Source organism: Mesoplodon bidens (genome assembly GCF_964165515.1).
Source record: "Mesoplodon bidens genome assembly, chromosome: 3".
Lineage (NCBI taxonomy): Eukaryota > Metazoa > Chordata > Mammalia > Artiodactyla > Ziphiidae > Mesoplodon > Mesoplodon bidens.
Window position 1 is genome coordinate 135,525,240 of NC_138178.1, and position 26,700 is coordinate 135,551,939.

The 26,700-nt window shown below is 35.2% G+C and overlaps 1 protein-coding gene across 1 annotated transcript; it reads left to right on the forward strand.

Moving 5' to 3' along the window:
* Window positions 1-1,873: 1,873 nt before the first annotated feature.
* ACTR10 (actin related protein 10) lies at window positions 1,874-26,117 on the forward strand. Its single transcript, XM_081229737.1, has 13 exons — window positions 1,874-2,057; window positions 4,121-4,193; window positions 6,095-6,177; window positions 7,432-7,540; window positions 9,189-9,296; window positions 11,391-11,458; window positions 11,731-11,810; window positions 15,835-15,870; window positions 19,638-19,717; window positions 19,797-19,870; window positions 22,426-22,507; window positions 24,188-24,389; window positions 25,709-26,117. The coding sequence occupies exons 1-13, from the start codon at window positions 1,981-1,983 to the stop codon at window positions 25,888-25,890; spliced, it is 1,254 nt and encodes a 417-aa protein (XP_081085863.1). The 5' UTR covers window positions 1,874-1,980; the 3' UTR covers window positions 25,891-26,117.
* The last annotated feature ends 583 nt before the right edge of the window (window positions 26,118-26,700 follow it).

Genomic DNA, 26,700 nt, shown 5'->3' on the forward strand with positions numbered 1-26,700 from the left:
TTAAAATATGATCTTTTTTGGAAATAGAGTCTTTGTAGATATAATCAAGTTAAAATGAGATCATAGTGGATTAGGATTGGGGCCCTAATCCAATGACTGGTTTTCTTTTCTTTTCTTTTTTGGCCACATGGCCCAGCATGCGGAACTTCCCCAACCAGGGATTGAACCCACGCCCCCTGCAGTGGAAGACGGAGTCTTAACCACCGGACCACCAAGGAAGTCCTGGTTTTCTTATAAGAGGGAAATTTGGACACAGAGAGCTATGCAGAAAGAAAATGTTGTGAAAACGCTGGGAAGAGAATGTCATATGAAGGCACAGAGACACAAGACCAGGTGACAACAGAGACAAGAGATTGGAGTGATGCATCCACAAACAAAGGAAGACCAAGGGTTGCCAGCAACCACCAGAAGCTAGAAAGAAGAAAGGAAGTATCCCCCTAGAGCCTTCACAGAGAGAATGACCTTGCTGGCACCTTAATCTCAAACTTCTAGCCTCCACAACTATGAGAGGATACATTTCTATTGCTTTCAGCCACTCTGTTTGTGGTACTTGGTTATGGCATCCCTAGGAAACTAATATAGCTGGTGAGCAGTCAGGGAAAACACAGAATGGATAATAATACTTTATAGTTTCAAAATACAATGTAATTTGATCCTCACAACTACCTTGAGAAGTAGCAGGACAGTTTATAGATAAGTAAATGGATGATCAAAAGTATTAGAGACTTGACAGAAGGTGGCAGAAACAGAATTTGAGAGATGAGTCCTGTTCAAACACTCTGATCCTAGTTAGCAAAATGCTTCATCCTTTCTCAACCTTTTTGAAGTTTCCTTCCCCATTCACAACTCCAACATCATCCTCTTACCTCCGGCAACTCAGTTTCAGGAAGACTACTGATCAGTGAATTCTACTAACGTCACAATTTCCAAGCTTATGCATTGTATAGCTTTAACTTTTATTACAGAAGGATCTTATCCTTCGGTGGGGAGGTTCAGGCACGTACAGTAGGTAAGAAAGACACACTGGGAAAAAAAAAAGGTCATTCCCCTTTCTACAGTCATAGAGTCAAGGCAGCAACCTACGCCACTGACTCCAGTTTTCACGGGCAATTTCAGCAGAAAGAAAATAGACCTAACCTAACTTTTCTCAGGTTACACAGTTCCTCAGTTTTAGAGTAAACAGGAACCCGATTCAATGTTCCTTCCATTAAACCACCTAGATTGTTCCTCCACTGACAGATTTGTAGATGCTACTAACTGCTTTCTTTTAGATTAAAATTAACTTTCAGCAGAATGCCCACCAAATAAAAATTTGTCTGTACGTGTTCTTCTCTAAGGCATCAGTAGTACAGGCTTTGAGATCAGAAAGTCTTGGGGTCCAATCCTGGCTTGGCGGTGGGGCACTGGGAACATTACTTCGGTTCAAACACGTAAGGAGGAAACACCTACTTCCGATATTTCTTGCGAAGGATAAATGATAGGCAAAACACCTGGCACAGCAAATTTTTTCCGAAGACTGCAGGAATCAAAGCTTTTGGAGGTGTGTCTTCGCTCAGCGTCCTCTGCAATGGAGAGGTTCAGCGATTTAACCTCAGAAGCTCTCGAAAGAACCCCAGCCCCTACGCCACTTGAGGGCGTGTCCGGAGGGAAGGACCCAGGGGTTGGCTCCGCCCCAACTCGGGGCACCCGGCGCGCCTGATCGCCTCGGTCCTCTGCGTCCCCCGCATCCAGATCAGCAGCTGCATGCACCCGTACCTTCCTAGTCCCCAGGACGCGGGCTCCTGCGAGGATTCAAGGCCCGACTGGAGTGAGGCACAGCCAGGGACAGCCCGGGCCCCGTGCGCCGCGGCCACGCGAGGCCCCCGCCGTCGCCACTGCCCGCGCGCCGTCGCCCCGGCCCCGCCCCGCCCCCCGAAAGCCGAGGGCTGTCGGCCGCGGAGGTTTGTCAGCGTGCGTTTCCTTACCGGCTTGTTTACTACCATGCCGCTGTACGAGGGCCTGGGGAGCGGCGGAGAGAAAACGGCGGTCGTGATAGACCTGGGAGAGGCTTTTACCAAGTGAGTGGCCGCGGCGCCAGCTGCCTTCGTCCCGAGGGGAGGGCGGGTAGCCGAGCCCCAGGCCCATCCCGGGTCCTCGCCTTAGGCTCCAGAGGCGGCGTGTTCCGTCTCCACTTCTTCCCCCAGGACCTCCGCAAATGACGGCCCTTGTTACTTGCACCGTGGGCGATGCAGATCCCGGGAATCCGGTGGAGCGGTCAGGTTCTGACTCCTAGAGAGGCCCAGGAGGCTTCGGGAAAATTGCCTTCATTGCCGCCCCGGTCGTCACCCCAAACTGAACGGACCCTTTGGGGGTCATCTATGCAGGGGATGACAGCGATGACCTAGGCCCCGCTTATCTGGCTTTATCTGCTTTGGGAGGTGGCAGGGCTACTGCTTCCCGAGAGTAGGAAGTCGAATTAGGAAGGCTGAATGCATGAAAAACTGAAACCCTATAGATAATTCTCTAGAGAGTCTTCGTTGCTCCCACCCACCAACTCTTAGATTAGGAAATTTAACTTTTTAAAAGGCAACTTGTAAACACTAGAGTAGTGGTTCTCAACCTTTTGGATGGCATAGATCCCTTTGACGACCGAAAGAAAGCCACAAATACACAAACCTTAAAATATTTGCACGCAATTTCAGGGGTTGGTGGACCATCGCAGTGGTCCTTGGACTCCAGATTGAGAGCCCTTGTACTGCGCTCAAGAAAAAGGAACGTGACAGCCACAATTGCATCTTCTATCTGAAATGGAAACATTTGAAAAAAATTTTTATATCTCTGAACAGTGCCTGACATGTAATGTGTATTTAATAACTATTTGTTGAACAAGTGGTCAAGAGAGCCTATTTAAGAATTGGAGGGAATTCCCTGGCGCTCCAGTGGTTATGACTGAGCATTTTCACTGCCGAGGGCCAGGTTCAATCCCTGGTTGGGGAACTAAGATCCCACAAGACGCCCAGTGCTGCCACAGGAAAAAAAAAAAAAAAAAAAAAAAAAAACAGGAAAATTGGACTTCAGGTGCTCCAGAATTGGATTAAACATAGTCCTTGGTTCATAATATTCTCTTACTGTTCTAAGCAAGATGCTCCCATAATTATATTTTTTTTAATTTATTTTTAAAGGTTTATTTAAATACCATAGTAAGTACCTTGAGGCTGACACCCAAAGATAATTATTTTAGGTATGCTGCGGAAATGAGAAATGGAACTACTATATAGGAGGACGGTTATTTACAAAGACAACAGGAGGGTGATAAGATGAGTTTATGCATCCTGGGGAATTTGAGGAGCACTGGTACAAGTCAAGTAAACATGGGGATGTGACTAAAAGAAGATGGAGAGAGCTATTTGGGAATAGGAGGAGAGCAGTACTGAAAACCAGACAGGACAAGAAAAGATAATATTAAGACTAAACTTACATGGCAGTCCTTTTTAACAACATTTTTAGCAAAGTTTTGTTTTACGTGAAACAGAAATGGAAATACTTAAATACTCTAGAAAGGAGAATAGTTTTTTAAAAAGGATGAAATATTTTTTGCAATTTAAAAAATGATAGCAGTGAAGACTAACAATATGGGCAGAATCTTGTTTTGTGAATTCATGATGTGTGAACAGTGTGATTATAATTATGTCACATATGCATAGTTTAAAAACTAGACCAAAGGAACTGCATCAATATGGAAGCTGATATTAGAATGATGGAATTATGAGTAACATGAATTATAGGCATGAAGTCAGATAATGGAGTACAGATTCAGGACTGTAGAGATGTGTTACCTAAAATTCAAGTAAAATTAAAAACAGAAAAAAAAAAGTAAATGCTACCCTAAAATAATACACTGGTTTATTTCACTGTCACTAATTTGAAACAGTTTTATTTTTTTACCTTTAATACATAATTGTGAATAGATGGTATTAACTTTTCCTTAGTTTTTTTGTCCCTTTGAATACATCAGAGATGCTTCTAGATGTTTTTGTGACCACTGCTTTGAAAAAAATACAGAAAAACTTGTTTCTGTGACAAATATGTAAAAGGAATGTTATAATAAGTTGAATTGTTTCAATTTTCTATTTATTTGTAGGTGTGGATTTGCTGGAGAAACTGGTCCAAGATGCATAATTCCTAGTATGATAAAAAAAGCTGGCATGCCTAAGGTATTTTTTATAACAAATTAGCAAAATAAATGCTGTATTGTAAAGTATTTTTAAATGTGACTTTAAATAAGATTGATTAGAACAGTGCTAAATGTATAGCTTAGACTGTATTCCAAGAAAACTTTTTTGATTCTTTATTTAGGTTTAATTTTGCATACCATAAAATTAACCTATTTTAAGTGTGTGATTCAGTGATTTTTAGTAAATATATCAAGTTGTGCAGCCATCACCACAGTTCAGTTTTAGAACATTTTTGTCATTCCAGTAACATCACTAATGCCTGCTTATAGTTAATCCCCATTCCCACCCCAAGCCCACTATGGATGTTCTTTGTCTCTATAGATTTGCTTTTTCTATTTAATTTATATAAATGAAATTATATAACATTAAGAGAAAGTTTTTGAACTCAATAAAATAATTGCCTGAGCCTTGTAATGTAATTATAGAATCATTTTATTCTTACCCTGTTCAGAATATGAGCCAGGTCCTCATTTCTTTATCTGTAATTCAAAAGACCTGTGAAAAACACATTTTTTAAAAGAAAGTCTTGCCAAAGTTAATTTTGCATAGTAGGAATTGTAGAACAATAGAATAATTTTACATGCCATAAAATTTGCCTGTTAAAATCAAATACAGATTTTTCTACCATAACTTAATATTTGCATTCCTGAAAAACCTCTCCTTGATAGCAAACAAAAACAAGTTTTGGGGAAAAATAGGTTGGGGTAGATTATTTAAAACCCATGAAACTTTGTAATCCGAGCATTAGCAAAAACAAAAATTAATACCTCAGGAAAAAATTGGTATAGCTTTGAGTTGCGATTGAGTGTGGCTGGAAGCTCTCTTGGGGATATTTAAAATAAAATGAAATAATTGAAACTGTTAGTTGGTGGGTGCTGAGACAATGCAGATATAAAAGTGAGCTCTGAGCCTCTCTGGCTATTGTTAAGGTGGGACCAGGAAGAAATGTAGCCCAATAAAGAGTCTTGAAGGGGTCCACTCTGTTACGGGAGCCCCTGGTACACGGGATCATTTAAACTTCTTAAAAATAGATCTGAAAGAATGCTGATTTGTGTGACCACTGAGTTGATGACTTTCTTTACCTTGATGAAGGTTATAACTCTGCTGTCATCATTTCAGCTCCCCTTGCCTGATAGGAACTGTACAACCTTCACATCATATAGACATTATTCCCTTATTTAACAAATATGAGCATATTTGTTTTCATAAAAGCACGTGTTGGAGCAGGATACAGTAAATGGAGCCCTTGTGATGTGTTAGTGTTGACTTAGCACCCGTAGTTTGGTAGTGTTTACTTTAGTGCTAACGGTGCATGTTTTCATTTTTGCCACACATATTTATGAGCTGTTTACTTTGTTCCTGGCACTGTATCAGTTGAAGGAGGGTATATCATAAGCAAGCCAGAAGTAGTTCTTGCCCCATGGAGTTTGTAGTCTAATGGGAAGGTAGACATTTTATAAGTAATTAAGTGGGGTGATACTACAAAAGGAAAAGTGTCAATGCTTTGGGAGTAAATAACAGGGACTGAACCAAGTCTGGAGTATTTGAGGAAGCCTTTGATGCTTTTTAATTAATGCTGCTTTTTATCGGTGATGCCAAAATAATGTCAGATGGAAGAAAAATGTGATGAGCACAGCTCTTTACTTACTGTGGACACAGATTTTTATTCCATAAACCAAAACACTTTGTCATCTTGGACATGCCAGTTCTTAAACATTTCTAATTTAAGTGATTAATCTATTTTTGATGTTTGTATCTATTCTCAATACAAATTGCTTTTGACTTATTACGAGAAAATCCATTAGAAAAATAAATAAGCATGTTTTCGTTTGAGATTATTTTATTATTATAAATTAATAACTCATTTTAATTTTTTATAGCCTATCAAAGTTGTACAATATAATATCAATACAGAAGAATTATATTCCTACCTAAAGGAATTCATCCACATACTGTATTTCAGGTAAAATGCAATTGTGTTTCCCCTCCCCCCAGCTTTTCCTAGTGCCCATCATACTGATATTTGGTTGTATTATTTCTAATGCAAAAAAAAGGTTAATTTCCATTGCCATTTTAACTTTCTTATTTTCAGTCTTTTCAAAAATATATTTGAAGACTAGGAAACTAGCAAGCATAAGGAAATATTGAAAATAAGTCAAATGTCCATTAATAAAGGGGATTGGCTAATTTAATTATCGTACATCCATATAGTGAAACACTATATTGTCATTTAAAAAGTTCTGTATCTATATGTACTGATACAGAAAGATGTCTTAGATATTCTGGTAATTGAAAAAAGCATGTTGCAGAACAACATCTATGGAATGAATATTTCTGTTAAAATATATGCATATACATACACAATAATGAAAATCTATAAACTGCTGTAAGTGAAAGTTTCTGGGTAGTAGAGGTATATGGTATTTTTGTATTTTCCAAGTTATAAACTTCTATAATATTTGGAGTCTTGTGAGCATATACTACTTTTGTAGCTTAAAAAAAGAAAATATCTTTTTAATGGCTCAAGTCAGTATTCATAATAGGCTATAGTTTTTGTTTTCTGAGATAAGTGAGTTAATAGATGTAAATTTCCTGACACAGTACATGGCACGTAGTAAGAGTTCAAAAATGTTATCTTTCTGTGGCATATATATTGATATATACCATGGAATACTACTCAGCCATAAAAAAATGAAATTTTGCCATTTGCAGCAACATGGATGGATTTGGAGGGCATTATGCTAAGTGAAACAAGTCAGACAGAGACAGACAAACACTGTATGATATCACTTCTTTGTGGAATCTAAAAAAATACTACAAACTCGTGAATATAACAAAGAAGAAGCAGACTCACAGATATAGAGAGCAAACTAAGGGCTACCAGGGGCAACATAGGGGTGAGGGAGTGGGAGGCACAAACTACTGGGTGTATGATAGGCTCGGGGCTGTATTGTACAACACAGGGATAGAGCCAATATTTTGTAATAACTGTAAATGGAAAATAACCTTTCAAAGTTGAATTAAAAATTTAAAAACATTAAAAAATTTAAAAAATGAAAACGTTGTCTTTCACGGATAATAAAATGAAGATGTCTTTTTGTTGTAAAGCTTCTAAAGTGAAGGTAGTACGATTTCTCTAATCTTAACAAATGGCATTATGTACCAAAATAAATACAAACTTTTATTTACTTTTAAAAACAAAACTATCACTTTTCAGGCATCTATTGGTGAATCCCAGAGACCGCAGAGTTGTGGTTATTGAGTCGGTATTATGTCCTTCCCACTTCAGAGAGACACTCACTCGTGTTCTTTTCAAGTATTTTGAGGTACCTGTTTTTTATGTTGTTATTTTTAGTAGGTACTCAAAGCTTAAACTAAAAGGTCCTCATTTTATTTCCTTCATTGGAAAGAGGAATTGGATGACAAAATAAACTGAATCATTTACAAATTGACCGTTTATTTTCTTTCTTTGTGTGGTTATTTCATGCGTAATAAGCATTTCATCTAATACTTAGATAATTGAAGGTTTCTTTTTATTGCTGTTTCCCTTGTTTGTTTATTTTAGTACAGGTTTTAAGTTTTGGGACTTTTTTCTGAAATTAAAAGTTATATTCTGTGCTGTGAAGTTAATGATGTTTTTCGTCCAGGTCTTTTCTAGTTTTCATTGTTTAGTTATGCTGACTGTTCTAAATTCTCCAATTCTTTCATTTTAGGCTTTAAGTTCCCATTAAATGGAGTATTCAAATAATGTCTCCCATAGAGTAAGTGGGCAATGCCAGGAGTGACTCTTACATCTTGATATTAGTAATATTACTTGTAGCTTTCATTTTATAGGAGTCAAGATTACTTTAAAGACCAAAATTATGACTTAAATGATTACATTTCATAGTAGGCCAGAACCTTTATTATTTAACTTTTTAAAAAAATCTCTGCCTTAGGAATTTAGAGTTTTTCAGCAATTTAGAACAGTGTATAAAATGTGTATAGTATATAAGAAATTAAGCACATGTAAATGTAATTTTTATACATTCTACTGAACGCAAAATGTATCAAAAATCACAATGTCTTTATGAGATAAGGGCAGTTAATATTTTTAAGTTATAATTTAGTAAGACAGGCACAGAGAAACACGTTACATACCCTCCTGTACTTACTGATGTCACTAATTCAGGAATTTGGTTTGCAATAGGGAGAACACAAAACACAGCAGGAAGTCACTTTAGCTCTTATCTGAATAAAATAGATGATTTTCTGTATTTTTACTTGAACTTAGCATTTTAGTTATATTTATGTTAGTATGCTTATCTGGTATATAACCAGAATACCTGCTGTACTTAGGGGTAAAGGAAATATAGTCGTTATTTTGTTTGCCACTTGGTTATTATAGACTTCCATATTTTGATTGAATATTTACCTGATATTTGGGATGTCACCAGATCTGGCAAATTTTCACTGAAAAATGTCACTTAGAGCTAAGGATTTTTGTAGTTCTTCAATTTAATTTTAACTCCTATATTATAATATTTTTAGAATATAGTTCATATTGTGGACTTTGTGAATGAGGACAGTCAAGAATTCTTTTTCTCTATTTCTATTTTGATGATAAAGGCATCTCTTTATTTTTTAAATTTAGCATCTTCCTTTGAATGTATGTTTCTGGACCTCTTCTTTTATCCTTCTCAGTTTTCCCTCCAAAAGAGAGAGAACTGAATTAATAAAAATGCTTCATAATTGTCATTTCAGAATGAAAAGACTTAGAGAACTTAAAGAGTGTTTCTGTTTATTACAGTGTATTTTGTTTATTGTGTAAATTCAAATAAATCAACTAATTCTTAATTTAGTGCCATAAAATGGTTGAGTAGGTATCATAATTATGAATTTTTTCAAATATATTTGAAATGTAAGGGAAACACCTTCAACTACTGACATTCATTCTGGTTTTGTTGTTGTTGTTTTGGATTTGTTGTTTTCTAGGTTCCATCTGTCTTGCTTGCTCCAAGTCATCTAATGGCTCTTCTTACACTTGGGATAAACTCTGCCATGGTCCTGGATTGTGGATATAGGGAAAGCCTGGTGTTACCTGTATCTTTTTTGTAAACCAGCTAATTTTGCAGTTTTTACTCTACTTTAGAATAATTAGGCTTATTACAAATTGTTTTTATTGCATCAAGCTATTTTGGGTTATCGTGTACAAATATGACATATGTGGAAAAAATTCACAAGATGGTGAGACTTAACTTTACTTTTTGTAGAAATTGTCATTATGACTTGGTCCCAGTATAAACTCCAGAGATCAGACCTATTACGTTCAGTTTTTAAGAGGAACATCAGCTAATTAGGATGTGTCAAAGAAGATGGATAGGATAGTCAAGTTCTAAGAAAAGATCATATGAAGAATAACTGGAAACAGAAATGAGAAAGTTAGGGACTTCCTTGGCAGTCCAGTGGTTGAGACTTTGCCTTCCAGTGCAGAGGGTGCGGGATCGACCCCTGGTTGGGGAGCTAAGATCTGACATGCCTCACGGCCAAAAAGCCAAAACATAAAACAGAAGCAATATTGTAACATATTCAATAAAGACTTTAAAAATGGTCCATGTCAAAAAAAAAAAAAAAAAAAAGGCAGATGTAGATTAGTGGTTACCAGGGGCTAGAGGGAGTGTAGAATAGGGGAATGAAAAATAAATAAATAAAAATTTAAAAATTTAAAAAAATAAATGAGAAAGTTAAATCAAGAAAAGTTAAAACTTAAATGGCAACGTGAAATCTGCCTTCAAATAGCTGAAGGGCTCACTGTGGAAAAGTAAATAGATTTTTTTTTTCTCTCTATTTCCTGAGGCTATGATGGGGGCAGTATGGCAGCTAAGCTTCTTTCTAGTTGTATGATTTTGGTCAAGTAGTTTAATCTCTTTTGGGCTTAGTTTCCTCATCTGTAAAATGGGAATTATAATAATTCCGCCTCATAGGGGCATTGTGTGACTTGAGTGAGATAATGTATGTAAACTATTTAGCATAAGACCTAGCACATAAATTGCACAGTAAGTGCTGTAGTTTTTATATCATTTGCCATTAGGAAGAACTCACTAGTAATTTAAGCTGTTCCAAAATGAAATTACTGACTATAAACTGGTCCATTTCCCATCATTAGAAGAATTGAAGTAGAGTATAGGTAAACATCTCTTAGAAATGTTACAGTAGACATTTGCTACATTTGAAAAGGAGTTTGAAGTACATAAATGCAAGACTCTTGCAATTTTGAGACCTATGTGCGTATTTATTAGAAGAAGTACTCATGGGAAGGAAATCAAGAATCATTAGCTCCTAAAGAACTAAATTAGGCAATAGCTTTTTTAAATATAAAGTATTTTGTGTGTTAGTCTCAAAACAGCCCTGCAACAAAAGTATTATTCTATTCATTATATGAATAAGATGATTGAAAGTTGAGATGGTAGTTGACCCAAGTTAATAGAAGTGTATAGCCAAGATAGAAACCCATGTTTGTCTCCAAAGCCAGTGCTGTTAACAATATACTTTTTTTCTTTTTCATAAATAATGTACTTATGAAACATCAGCAAAAGCAATATGTAAAATAAAGTAGCAAACCCACAGTACAGTATTGTCCACTGTCCTCTCAGCTCTGATAGAAATACAGTGTGAGACATACGTAATTTGAAATTTTTCTAAGAGCTACACATGTTAAAAGTTCAAATGAAAGAGATGAAATTAGTAGTGTATTTTATTTAGCCAATGTATTTAAAATACTATCATTTCAATATATAGTCAATATAATAAATTATAATGAGATATTTTACAGGTTTTTTTTTTTATTACTGAGTTTTCTGTGTTTGCTGTGGAGGTTATTCTTACAGCACATCTCAATTCGGACCAGCCATATTTCAAGTGCTCAATAGCCACATGTGGTCAGTGGCTACATTGTTGGACACCCAAGCTCTAACAAATGAATTCTGTGTGTGTGTGTATATATGTGTGTATGTATATGTTTAACTGTTTTCTTTGGAGAAGGAAAAAGACTCTTTGATTTTTCTGTAACTCTTTTTAAAAAAAGAAATAAGAATTTGCCCGCTAAGCTTATTTAGAACAATAATGCAGAGGTGAGGAAAATACTGAGGGAAACACATTTTACCTCCTAAAATAGTAATACCCTTGACTACCTTATAGATATATGAAGGAATCCCAGTACTAAATTGTTGGGGAGCACTCCCCCTAGGAGGAAAAGCTCTTCACAAGTAAGTTTCTTGGCATTTAGCACATTTGCTTCACCTGTACCAAAAAAAACATGCAATTTTTTTTACAGTGATCAATAGAGGACTTGTAATATGGACATTTAATGTTATTTATTCCATTCTTTACTAGCCTTGAGTATAATCATCTTTTAAGGGTAAAACCACTTTTATTTAAAGCATCATGATCTGTTATGAAGTAAAAGTATTAAATAAGAAAAGGATATCAGTTGCATTATTGTAATTCCAGTAACTTTTTTTTTTTTTTTAATCTTCAGGGAGTTGGAAACTCAACTATTGGAACAATGTACTGTTGACACAGGTGCTGCTAAAGAACAGAGCCTTCCCTCTGTGATGGGTAAAATCATTATAAACTTTGAGTGGTTTACATTCCCTTTTCGTTCAACTCATTTCCGCCCCCCCCCCATTGCATAGCTATTCTCTTTTTCTCACATCACTCAGATGACATGGCTCCAATTATAAGGTCATCATTGAGCTGTTGATCACCAAATCTAGTAGTTGAATTTTATTCATTCTTTCCAGAACTTTTGACATTATGGATTATCATATACTCTTTTTAAAAAAATTTTATTGAAGTATAGTTGAATTACAATGTTAATTTCTGCTGCATGGCAAAGTGACTCAGTTATACATATCTATACTTTTTTTATATTCTTTTCCATTATGGTTTATCACAGGATATTGAATGTAGTTCCCTGTGCTCTACAGTAGGACCTTGTTGTTTATCCATCCTATATATAATAGTTTGCATCTGGATTATCATATACTCTTGATATTATCTCTTCCCTTGGCTTTCAGGACTTTTCTTCCTTTATGGTTTTCTCTTATTTCTCCAAGTATTCCTTCTTAATTTCCTCTGCTCTTGCTTTCTCTGCTGATATTCTTCTAGGGATTTATTTTTTGTTCCTTTTTTTCCTCCTACTGTCTTTTTAAAAGTGATCTCATGTGTTCCCATAACTTCAGCTACATCAGTATGCTGTTGATTCTTAAGTGTATCACTGGGCCCAATCCTTCTTCTAAACTTCATATTCATATTTCCAATTGATTATTAGATATAAACTAGGCATCCCTCTCGGTACCTCAAACTTAAGACTTCCAGAAGTAAATAGATTATCTCTTTCCCTAAATTCATTTTAACAAATCATGGTTAGATAAAGATAATATCTTACTGAGCTCCCATTTTAGATAACTGGGAGTTTATCAGTCCTTTCAGTTCTCCCTCAGAAATCTCTTTTTCATCTCTTTTTTTCTGTCCTCCACAACACAGAACATCTGAAAACAAAGACGTCAACTAGGCCCTCATTGCTTCTTGCTTGGATTATTACAGGAGCCTACTTTTTGGACCCATTTAGTCTATTTCACACTGTTGGCAGGAATAACTTTCACAAAATTAATCTGATTACATTGCTCTTTTGCTTGAGAATTTTTGCTGGCCCCCACAGGTTAAAATCCAAATTATCTGTTTGATATGTACGTTTCTTCACAATCCGACTTTATTCTACCTCTTAGCTTTAACTACTAAACTCAACCCTTTGCACCTTATTTCAGCTACAGTAAATTTCATACATCTTCCTGGCACCATTGTTCTTCGACAACCCTGTGCCTTCATTTATACTATTTCTTTACCTGGGATGTTTTTCTTTACCTATTTGGGTTTTTGATCCCCCTACATGACTCAACTGAAAGGTCATCTTAATTGTGAAACCTTCCTCATTTTCCCTAAGCAGAATAAATCGCTCCCCTCTCTGTTACACCCTCAGCAGTGTTTATTATAGTACATATCACAGCCTTATTTACCTGATAACTGTTTCCCTCAATAGACTTTGAGAATCCCTGTCTTACTTATTTTTCAAGTGCCTGGGCACTGAATAAATGTTGGAGAGAGAAAGGTACCCACCTTTAGGACATTTATCTTTGCATATGTTGTTTTCCTGTTGTTCTTTAGGTAGTTAAGATAATAGCACATTCTTCATTCTGTAGATCAGATTATTATTTTTCTATTCCAGATAAACTTTGTTACCTTTTTAGTATATCATGATGACAGTTAGTTAATAAAAGATATCCAAAGATAATAAGTTTAGTGTAGCATCCCAAGTTTGTTTTCTTTTTTTTTTTTTTTTTTGTGGCCACACCACAGCATGCGGGATCTTAGTTCCCTGACCAGGGATCGAGCCCATGTCCCCTGCAATGGAAGCATGGAGTCTTAACCACTGGACCACCAGGGAAGTCTCCCAGATGTTTTTAATAAAGCTCTTCACTAAAACTATGACATTTCCTTAAAATTCTAAACTGTATGTTCTTGGACACCCCTTTCTTTAACCAACTGTCTTGGACTCTGATTCTAATCTTTCCCTCTCATATGCCCCAAAAGTCTTGAGTCTGCAATCCTAATAATTGAGGAATTAAATCATATCACTGTTTGCTGAAGGATCCACTTAGGAGGATCAGAAATGCAAATGTATTTTAAATATCTCTTGTCGAGGTCCTTAGCAAAGATTAGATATAAGTCTTACATATACTGGGATATCCTTAAGTGAACTTTGAATGAGCCTCTTTCATTTAGTATTTAGAACCTAGTTCAAAAAAGAATGAATATACTACCTTAAAACTTACAAAGACTAACCTAAGTACATTGATTTGAAAAGTGTACAGTTGAAAAGTAAATTATATATAAAATATTATACTTCTTATTCTCCTAAATTAGCTGAAATTTAAATATGATTTTTCAAAGCCAGAGCCAGTGAATGCCTCTTATTTCTACTCCTCATTTGCAAAGTTTAAATGGCTGTGATTATTTCCTAAGATTGAAAAGCCCCTTCCCAAAGCACCATCTACGCCCAGCTAAAATAAGCCCTTTGTTTTGAAGCCTGCCTTCCATGTTGCCTAAAGAAAACTGTTTTTCATATTACCAAATGTCTCTGGCACATGTTGGAATTTATTTGAATATTCCTAGAGAGAGTGTAGCACATGTGAAAAGTTATGGTTTTTAGCACTTATTCTTAAATTTGTAGGTTCTTACAATCTAGTTACATTTCTCTTATCTGTTCATAGCCAGGTTTAAATCATTTTGGAAATCTTTATCCCCCTGTGAGATAAATTTTAACATTTAACAATAGGAGTCTTCAAACTTTTTGATCACACACTGGCTGCATCAGTAAAAAAATTTTGAGCATGTACCTGCAATACATATTATGTCTATATTTATTTATAAACTATATGTGTATCATTATTACTGTATTACAAAACACAAAGGTAAGAATTTGGAAAGGACAATATAATAAAGGTAAAACAATAATTCTCAAGTCATACTTACTAATGGTAAATTTTTTTTGCTCCCTCTCAGAAAAGCAATGTGATTAAATATCGTTTCTTATTTCTTTAAATATTGTTTCTTATTGTTATGGCTTAACATTTTGAAAGTGTGGTTTTAATTTTATCTTAATTCTTAGCTTCAGTAGCTGTCATAACGTAAAGATGTAGCTAACAAGATATGTAGCTCCAGATGGAAGAAGTGCCTGATTACCCTTATTAAATCATGATTCCTTTTGTAGCTATAAATTTCTATCTTCATTAATGTAAATAATTTGTTCTTACAGATCAATCAGAATATTTTTACATACTTAACAATGAGTTTAAAATTCTGAGTTTAGAAGATTCTAAACTTAGAAAACTTTGTTTCTGAGTCTGACTTGGAAAACTAGATTTATTGGCAACAAAATCACATAACAGTGGTAACATATGCAAATATTATCTTCTAAAGTCATCCTGTATTATATAGGTTTCTTTGAATAGGTACTTTTCTCATTTTTAAAAATGTCACGTTTACCTTGAAAAAAATTAAAAGTCTGTGTGTGATCCTTTTTACACATATGTATTAGGTTAGCATGTCACTGACAGTCATTTATTATCACAGAAAAGATAAGCAAACTTGAAACTTCACTTTTTGTAAAAGAAAAGTAAATAGCTCATGTTTAAGCCCTACCATTTCTTCTAGGTACTTTAACACAGATAACCAGCAAATTTTTTTATGGTAGAAAATATTTTCTTGGTCAGTTCCTATCTACTGCCAATTATTCTATGATATTTTTAAGGTCTTATTTTTATCAAATTTATGAGTATTAGTGACATTCTTCAGCACCTTGTGCACATCTGGCTTCAACTTCTGTGCTTTGGCTTGGCTTCCAATGCTGAAGTTGCTTCCCTAAAAGCAAAGCTGATTTTTTTATTTGGCTTTTAAAAAATCATGGTACTTTTAAATTTTTTTTAGGTTGCTGAAATGGAAAATGGAAATGTGAATGCAATTTTACAGACTGTTTCTGCTTATAAAGTTCTGTAGTTCTAAATAAAAATTTCTGTTTTAGGTTCAATTCCAGAAGGTATCTTGGAGGACATTAAAGGTAAACTAAGTTCCCATTTTTGTCCTCTTCATCATTAAATATTCATTTGGAGGGCAAGTGTTTCTGAGTATTTACACAGATATAAAATATATTAAATTCATAATGTAATATCCTAAAAATATTTAACATTTAGGCTATGGAATAACGTAAATAAAATTTTGGTTTTTCTTCAGATTTATGGAAGCTTTTGGTGTTACTTTTTTTTTTTTTTTTTGGCCACACCATGTGGCTTGTGAGATCTTAGTTCCCCAACCAGGCATTGAACCCAGGCCCTCGGCAGTGAAAGTACAGAGTCTTAACCACTTGACCACCAGAGAATTCCCTTTTGGCATTACTTTTGATGTATTATTGAAGAAACTTCTCAATGATAGATAGAGTATAGAGAGTTACTAGGGAATTAGTAGTTTTCACAGTATGAATTAACAGTTACATTGCTTATGAAAGCCACTGATTTTATGTTGTTTAGCATTTTTTTAAACTCTGGTATTTTAAAGGTCATTTTTATAAGGTCAGTCATTTTACTGACTTCAGAAATTCTGCAGTTGGATGAAGTATATTAGATTCACTTTAATAAGATATATTACTTCTCCTTTGCTAGAGTGTATTTTTATGATAATGTTTAAATTGAGTTTTCTGGTATTTCGATTCACTAAAAGGAAAAGCAGTTAAACTATAATATAATGTTCTTCATTACTGAAAGTGTCATGTAAAATTAATACTCTAGAATATTTAATAGATAATTAGACAATAATGGATTTTAGAGTTAAATGGGACCTGGAGATAATCTGGTACAATTGGGTCCTTGAAATATTAAATGATTTGTTCAGTGTCACACAATAGGTAGGGTTAGACCTAGGGCTGCAAAATGGATCTTGTTTTTCATTATATTGCTTACTTAATGTTGTATAATTACCTAAAATCTCTTCAGTTATTATGAAATTTCAGTCATTTGTACACGCTTATTGCAAAAGCTCAAATAATACAGAAATATCTCAAGTGAAATAAATAGTTTCCCTTTCGTTCTTCCAGTCCTATCCCCCATGATGTAACAGTAGATAATTCCTTGGAATGTTTCTTTCCATATAGCTTCCATCTTGTGAAAAGATGTTTAACTTTCCCATTACCCAGGGAAACATCAGATTGGCAAAAATTTGAAAGATAGACATTTAGTATTCATGAGATTATGGGGAAATTAATATATTGCTATTAGTAAGAATTGAAAACTAACCTTTTTGGAAAGCATTCTGGCATATATATAAAAGTTGAAAAGTGTGCATCCTATCAAGAGGGTATGTTGAATGAAGTTTGGCGACTTCATAATAAGGAGTATCTTATAGCTTTTATTTATTTATTTGTTTTATAAAATATTTATTTAATTTTTGGCTGCGTCGGGTCTTAGTTGCAGCACACAGGATCTTTTGTTGCGGCGTGTGGGTTCTCTCTAGTTGTGGTGCACAGGCTTAGTTGCCCCTGCATTGCAAGGTAGATTCTTAACCACTGGACCACCAGGGAAGTCCCACCATATAGCTTTTTAAAAGGAGAACCTAGATGTATTGATTTGGAAGGATATCCATAATGTATTAAGGGAAAAAGCATGTTGCTGAATAATATGTACAGTAGGAGCCCGTTTCTATTAAAAACAAATATGCAATACGTACACATACTCTTGCACGCTCATTTATATTAGTTACTTATGTAGTACCTACATTTTTTTCAATTATTTTAAAATCCTTAAGTGTAATTTATCTGTTCTTGGATTTTTAATTCAGTGAATTTGGTTTCCTTAAAGAAGAACACCTTCATATGCCCAGTATGTAAGATGTTGAAGTCTAAGTATTTACATTGCTTAGTTATGAGAACTTAAAGTATAAAATATGTAAGTAACTTGAGCACGTAGCTTACTGTCTAGCATATTAGGATATTGTAAACTCTTTTTTTTAAAATTGAAGTATAGTTGATTTACAGTGTCTCAGGGTACAGCAAACTGATTCAGTTATGTATATTCTTTTTTTTTTTTCGGCCGTGCCATGCGGTCTATGGGATCTTAGTTCCCCGACCAGGGATCAAACCCATGCATTGGGAGCACAGAGTCTTAACCACTGGACTGCCAGGGAAGTCCCCAGTTATATATATTCTTTTTCAGAATCTTTTCCATTATAGGTTATTACAAGATTTTATTGAATATAGTTTCCTGCGCTATACAGTTCTTGGCATATTGTAGATTCTTAACAAATATATTTTGAATTAGTAAACAAAAAGAATTTTGTATAAGTTTATGTCAGCATGTTTTGTAAGTCATTAACCAAATCATTAGATTTCTTGCTCTCAACATCAATTTTTTAAAATTAACTAATTAATTAATATATTTATTTTATTTATTTGGCTGTGTTGGGTCTTCATTGCTGTGCATGGGCTTTCTCTATTTGCGGTGATTGGGGGCTACTCTTCGTTGCAGTGCTCTGGCTTCTCTGCAGTGCCTTCTCTTGTGGTGGAGCACGGGCTCTAGGTGCACAGGCTTCAGTAGTTGTGGCATGCGGACTCTTAGAGTGCAGGCTCAATAGTTGTGGTGCACGGGCTTAGTTGCTCCGTGGCATGCGGGATCTTCCTGGACCAGGGCTGGAACCCATGTCCCCTGCAATGGCAGGCGGATTCTTAACCACTGACCCACCAGGGAAGTCCCTCAACATCAATTTTGTCTCTACTTGAAAATTTTTATTCCTTACCTATTTCTGAAAATAATTTGCACCCGCTTATTATAAAAGGTACTTTGCAACAGAAATAATCTTTAAAAGAATAAATGTTCAGGGACTTCCCTGGTGGCGCAGTGGGTAGGACTCCGCGCTCCCAATGCAGGGGGCCTGGGTTCGATCCCTGGTCAGGGAACTGGATTCCACATGCATGCCACAACTAAGAATTCACATGCCACAGCTAAGGAGCCTGTGAGCCACAGCTAAGCAGCCCACCTGCCACAACTAAGACCCAGTGCAACCAAATAAATAAATAAATATTTTAAAAAAAGAATAAATGCTCAAAGTGAAAAAAAAGAAGATATAGTGTGCAAGAGGGAGAAAATAATCTTGCCAGAAAACCCTAAACTAAGGAGTGTTACTGAAACTAAGACCAAAATTTAGCTTTGTGTTCTGACCAACCAACATTTTTAAAAAAGAATAGGATAGATAAATAAGATATAAATCAATCTGGTTCAAAGAGATATGCTGTTCAATTAGAATGGCTACATTTTCATGATGCTAAAATTTATTTTTTTATGGTACTCTTTATACAAGGAATATCAAAGAACATAAGTTTCCTCAAATGCGTTTTTTTTTTTTTTTTTTTTTTTGTGGTATGCAAGCCTCTCACTGTTGTGGCCTCTCCCGGTTGTGGAGCACAGGCTCCGGACGCGCAGGCCCAGCGGCCATGGCTCACGGGCCCAGCCGCTCCGCGGCATATGGGATCCTCCCAGACCGGGGCACGAACCCGTATCCCCTGCATCGGCAGGCGGACTCTCAACCACTGCGCCACCAGGGAGGCCCGGTTTTTTTTTTTTGATGTGGCTTTGTGGAAGATGAACATGGAACATGTCTATGATTCCTCAGTGAATGAAAAGTTTTTTATATGTGTATAAATTGTCATAAACTAACTAAAGACGGAGATAGTTTATAAAATTGGAAGGAACAAGGTGATTAACATGTTCACTTGAATAGAATTGTTTTAACTGGGACATTGATTCAATCACAAACCATAACAATGTCTCCTTTTCTTTTAAGTGCGCACTTGCTTTGTTAGTGATCTGAAGCGTGGACTAAAAATCCAAGCAGCAAAATTTAATATTGATGGGAATACTGAGGTAAGCTAAAAATAAATGTATATTCTTTTTTTCAGAGGTTGTAATTTGTAGACTTATGCTTATGATATTTATATTTCAGCGTCCCTCACCACCCCCAAATGTTGACTACCCATTAGATGGAGAGAAGATTTTACATGTCCTTGGATCAATCAGGTTAGACCTTAATTTTTATGAGCAAAATAATGAACTAAAATAAATTTTTGGCCTTAATATTTGTATAAGCCTTTAGTATCGTTGATTTAATAATTATGTGTTTTTCATTAAGCCTCATCATTCATGATTATTTTTATTCAACTTTTTAATGTTTTAAAACTTAAAAAAAATTTTTTTTCTGTTCTTCAAAGTAATTCAGAATCAACCATTCTTTGAGATGGAGAATAAAGTATGATACTTTAAAACAGGATTCATCAAACTTTTTCTGTAAAGGACCAAATGGTAAATACCTTAGGATTGGTGGGCCATATGGTCTCTGTTGCAGCTACTCAGCTCTACAGTTGGAGTGCAGAATCAGCCATAGGCAATGTGTAAATGAGTGAGCATGACTTGTGTTCCAGTAAAACTTTATTTGCAAAAACAGACAGTGGGTTGGATTTGGCTTGCAGGCCATAGTTTGCTGACTCCTGCTTTAAAACATTGTCTTGTTAGAAAGAATGCATTCTTCCAAATATACTAAATCAGGACCAGTTAGTAATTCACCTTTTTATTATTCATTATTCGGTCTGATGATGCAATATAAGTTGTCAAGGACTTACATGATTATATTGGTAACAATGTAATTTTTGTTTATACCCAAGCTATATAAAATTTGTATTATAAAAGTTTCATCTGTAAAATATTAGGTCAGAAGATGCCCAGAAAAGAATTATATAAATATAGAATATCCTGTTAGATTTTGAGATAGTTAACATAGAGGTTGAGATACTAGAAGGATGAACATAAATATACGGATGTTAAAGATAGTAGGTTGGGGAAACAAAAAAGTGAGAATGTAACACTTTTTGGTAGTAAGTTTTTATCGTTTTACCTTTTATTTAAGTTATATTCACTAATTTACTGCGTAAAAATTTCTCCTGATTGTTTAGAGGAACCTAGAATAAGAGAAGAAGAAAATAAGTATTTATTTTCTACTATAATATTTCATTGCTTAAGTGATAATTGTTAAATTATGTCATTTCAATATCAAATTAACTGACAAAGATTTGGAAAAAGAAAACTGATGCTTTGTGAATATTTAGCTCAACTGGTAGAAGCAAAAGTATGCAGGCATAGAGGCAAGTGGCTAACTAACTATGAGTGAGTGAGTGTTCAGCATACTGTAGACCTCAGTATACTGTACTAATGAAATCGACAGGAAGTAGGTTGAATATCAGGAAGAGAATTTTATGTTTTGAAAAAGGTTCAAAAAAACTTTAAAGTAGTATGCATAGTATGGTCCCAGTTTTACTTTAAAAGATATTGTATGTATATGTATATTTATACGTATAGTTTTATATTTCATTGGTTAGGGTTCAGTTTGGTTACCAGTTATACAAACCTGAAAATAGTGGCTTCAACAAGATAAAATTTGTCTATCATTTAAAAGAAGTTCAGAAGTAGATAGTCCAAGGATGGTATGATAACTGCCAGCAGTGACCCAAGCTTCCTTCCACCTGTCATCTTTGAGGTGTAGCCCTTGTCCTTGGGTTCCAGGGTGGTTGGTGGAGTTAGCTACTGCATCTGTGTTTCAAGCATGCAGTCCTAGGAAGGAAAAGAGAAAAATGCTTCCTCTCCTTTTAAAGGAGACTTTCTAGTAGTCCTACAAACTACTTTTGCCTCCATCTCATTGTCTGGTACTTAGCTATATGTAGCTGCAAGGGAGGCTGATAAATACAGTGTTTCAACTGGGGAGGGGCATTGCATCCAGCTTATAGGAGTTTTATCTTTTTTTTATTTTCAAATAATTACAGATTCACAGGAAGTTGCTAAGGTAATATAGAGAGGTCCCATGTACTCTTCACCCAGTTTCTCCCAATGGATACATCTTATGTAACTATAGTACAATATCAAAACCAGTAAATTGGCATTGGTGCAATGTGTATATTATTGTTCTGTGTAATTGTATCACATGTAGATTTCCATAATCAGCACCACCACAATCAAGATATAGAACTATTCCATCGCAACAAAGATCTTCCTTGTGCTACCAAAAATAACCCTAATAGTTCTATATCTTTTAATTTGAAAATGAACAGGCACATGAATATTTTATTAGGCAACTAGCCATCTTTGCCATGTATTGTTTTTAAAAACAAAGAAATACTTTGGGCTGGGTGGGGGAGGGTGTTGTTTGATTTTAAATCTGTTGTATCACTACTGATCTGTTGTTGAATTCTACCAACTATTACAGAATTCCACTCCTTTTCTGTTATTAGGTTTAAGGTGGACAAAATATTTGTAAATCTATACATAATAATAATTATAGCTAGTACTTAGGGAGTACCTCCTATGTGCCAGACACTGTTCTATTAACTCATTGAATCTCTATCGCAACACCTGTGAGGCAAGTGCTATTATTTTTCTCATTTACAAATGCAAACACCTTGTGTTTTAACCATTACTCTACATTAATATAGTACTGGTACCTAAAAATATGTCAGTAGAACTAATGGTATGTACTATGTCATATTATATGATGCCAACAAAACACTCTCTGTTTTTAATCTCATTAGAGATTCGGTTGTGGAAATCCTTTTTGAACAAGATAATGAAGAGAAATCAGTTGCCACTTTAATATTGGATTCCCTTATGCAGGTACTTTTATTTTGTAAAAGGTTTCAATTTATGAATACAGCCCTTTATAGAGAAATTTTAAAAATCATATTGTCTGTATTTTTGCTTTTAGCCATTAGTTACATTTTTTAGCTTTTATGTGAAGTTTTATAGTTAATTAGTTTTACTTTGGCACTTATATATGGTACCCTCAACATTTCAAACCCGGGGTAATACGTTGTATAGACACATAATGCATTTTTTCCATGACAACGATAACAGATTTTTATTTTGTACCTAGTATGGCTTGCAGTTTCTTCGAATGCAGGTTTGTGTAGTATTAAGTTTTTCATTCCACAAGGTATATGTCTCTTTTGTTTAATGACTGTGGGACCATAGAACTCCTGTGAAATACTATCACTTTGAGAGATATTGTCTACGTCTATGGCTCTACTTGGGGACTTTATGAAAAACATAACGTCATTGAAGGACTGTAACATTCCTGATGCTTAGAGAGAACTGATGTGGAAACATAATTTTTCTAAGAATGTTATCTTCCCACTCGATAACTGGCTCTGGATATAGTGGATATAGTACCTTAGAAAAATTAGGTTTCCACATGTTTTCCTTACTAAAAAAGAAATGAGAAGTTATTTCTTCTCATGTTCTTTGCTCAGCTCAGTCATTGTACCCTGAAGCTGAGAATACTCCCATATTCTACTGTATTCCCTGTGGAATTTAAAAGTCTACACTATTAGCTTTTTAAATCTTTAAGGATTTATATAAGTATATGGTAATATTATCATGGGGTTTCTTTTATTTTATTTTATATTTTTGTGGTACGCAGGCCTCTCACTGTTGTGGCCTCTCCCGTTGCAGAGCACAGGCTCCGGACGCGCAGGCTCAGTGGCCATGGCTCACGGGCCCAGCCGCTCCACGGCATGTGGGATCTTCCCAGACCAGGGCACAAACCCGTGTCCCCTGCATCAGCAGGTGGACTCTCAACCACTGCGCCACCAGGGAAGCCCTCATGGGGTTTATTTGCCACCTGAAAAACTCTTGTTAAAGAAACCTTGCTGTGGCCCTTTTTGGGGGGTGGGATGAATTAGGAGATTGGGATTGACATATATACACTAATATTATAAAATAGATAACTAATAAGAACCTGCTGTATAGCACAGGGAACTCCACTTAGCTGTACAGCAGAAACTAACACAACATTGTACAACAATTATACCCCAATTAAAAAAACACAAAGAAAAAAAATAAAAGGGCTTCCCTGGTGGCGCAGTGGTTAAGAATCCTCCTGCCAATGCAGGGCACACAGGTTCAAGCCCTGGTCTGGGAAGATTCCACATGCCGCGGAGCAACTAAGCCCATGCATCACAACTACTGAGCCTGCGTGCCACAACTACTGAAGCCCACACGCCTAGAGCCTGTGCTTCGCAGCAAGAGAAGCCACTGCAATGAGAAGACCGCACACTGCAACGAAGAGTAGCCCCCGCTTGCCACAACTAGAGAAAGCCCACACACAGCAGCGAGGACCCAGTGCAGCCAAAGATAGATAGATAGGTAGATAAATAAATAATTAATTAAAAAAAGAAACCTTGCTGTGGCCCTTTTTTGTAATACAAATGATCACCTAATAATCTGTTTGTTTTCTTAAATTCAATCAAGCATTATTTATAGTTAATTCTTTTTTTTCTTTCTATTTAATAACAGTGCCCAATAGACACTAGGAAGCAACTAGCAGAGAATTTGGTAGTCATAGGTGGCACGTCTATGTTGCCAGGATTCCTCCACAGACTACTTGCAGAAATAAGGTATTTGGTAGAAAAACCAAAATATAAAAAAACACTTGGCACCAAGACGTTCCGAATTCATACCCCACCTGCAAAGGCTAATTGTGTAGCCTGGTTGGGAGGTAAGAATTTCTTTTTTTTCTTTTTTGTTTTTTGTTTTTGTTTTTGTTTTGTCCATACCACGTGGCTTGCGGGATCTTAGTTCCCCAAAAAGGGATCAAATCCAGGCATCCCAGCAGTGGAAGTGTGGAGTCCTAACCACTGGACCGCCAGGGAATTCCCACGAATTTCACTTTTAAAAATAATGATTATATAGTAATTGGTTCCTGAATGACATTACTAATGGTTATATTAGAATAGATGATTCATTGTTCGAAATTGTGTACTTAGTAAACTAATAGAACTATTAAATAATTTTCTTTGAACATTTACTTTTCCTTAAATTATTAGTTTTTTTTTAATTATTAGTTTTCAGAATTATATACTTATTTCTCTTATCATTTGCACTTCTATTTTTTTAAGTGAACTCTGTCCAATTAAAGTCATCCCACATAATGATAGTGATAGCTATGCATTTATTTTAATTATGCTACCATTGCTTAAAACACTTGTTTTAATTCCTTACAAAGCTAATTTGTGCGCCATATATGAAAATTGATCTCTTTATTTTATAATTACACTATATTATGTGACTGAGTTTATTGAATGTTTTAGGAAATGATAGTTTTATTGAAATATGGAAATAGCCTAATAAAGAGAGTACTTAGAAGAGAGAACAATCATGGATGTGTATATTTGTGTAAGTTCTGATATGTGTCTTACGATGCAGTTACAGCTCATAGGTATCAGGATCATTTAGAGAGAAAAACCAAGTCTTGAGATTTTAAATTGACACGTATTATATTTCTTGTAAAGTAGAATTTGGTCAAAATGTAATTTTGATCTAGGAAGAATGGATTTAGTCACTAAGTTATTTTTTTGAAACTGCCTTGTGGGTCTTTATAAGGTCTTCAGCATAGACTCTTAGGATATTATGGTTGGCTTATTGAGTTTTGCACTGCTGTTTTTTTACTGACATATAATCTTAGAGTGTGGCAAAGAAAACTAAGATTATTATTTATTGTGTTTACACAGAGTTGAAAATACTTTCCACCTTACTCTACCTCACTCTACCTGCATTTAAACACAGTAATACTTATCATTTTCACTATAATCTAGTTTAGGCCATTTAAGTTATTTTCAACACAGGAGTTATGGCTTACCCTGTTTTTCAAAATACAGGATATAGAACAACTTAACCAGAATTAATTGGAAGACTGTGAATATGCATTACTGAATTTTACCTATTCTCTCTTGTCATATAATGAAGTGGATGTATGTGTACATAAAATTTTCCAGTAAAAGTTTTCATAGCAGCTATAAAAATATGTTTACCACACAGGAGCTATTTTTGGAGCACTGCAAGACATACTTGGGAGCCGTTCAGTCTCAAAGGAATATTATAACCAGACAGGCCGTATACCTGATTGGTGTTCTCTTAATAACCCACCTTTGGAAATGATGTTTGATGTCGGGAAGGCTCAACCACCTCTGATGAAGAGAGCATTTTCCACTGAGAAATGAAAGTTTGATTAAAATTCAGCTTTGCTTCATTTCAAATATCTCATCAATTACAAGCAAACTGTACAAAGTATATAGGATGGTGTTAGAGACGACTTTAGTAGAAGTGAAAGCGTTTCTGTAATTATACTTCACATTAGTATTTAATCATTTTGCCTTTGGTGTAATGGTAGCTGATGCTTATTGAAATTAGTTGTATTTATATCAATAAACTATAGTAAAGCAGTTAATTTTGGAAGTTTGTTACATAGTTCATTTTTCAAAAAGAATAAAAACATTGTCCCTCCACAATTCACATAATCTGTCCTGGGCATTGGAGACTTCATTAATTTCATTGTGTTCAATAATTATTTAAAGAATAATGTTACCATTTCCAGTTATTTCAAATATTAACATGGGTCTGTGTCTTAAAATCCTTTTGTTTTGATGTTTGTGTCCATGTTATAATAATGCTACTTTTGGGCTGAGAATGTTGGGTAGCATAGTTAAGCATTTGGTAAGGAGAATGGGGAAATGTTCACTTTTTAACTTTACAGTTTATTTTATGAATTTCTAAGAAAAAACATCTCATTTTTATGCACAGATACTCATTTTATGCATTTTTATGAAACTGCTTTATAAACATGTATTCATAATGTCTTTAATCTTCTCTTTTGTGCTTTTTATCTTCTAAGGCAGGGGTTCTTTGAAATATGTATTCAGTCATTTAATTCTTATTTTTGTTTGTTTTTCTTCCTTTGTTTTTAATGAACTGCCTCTTACTAGAATTTTGCTGGTTTCATTCTTTCTAAGTACCTGTGAAGATGGGGAATA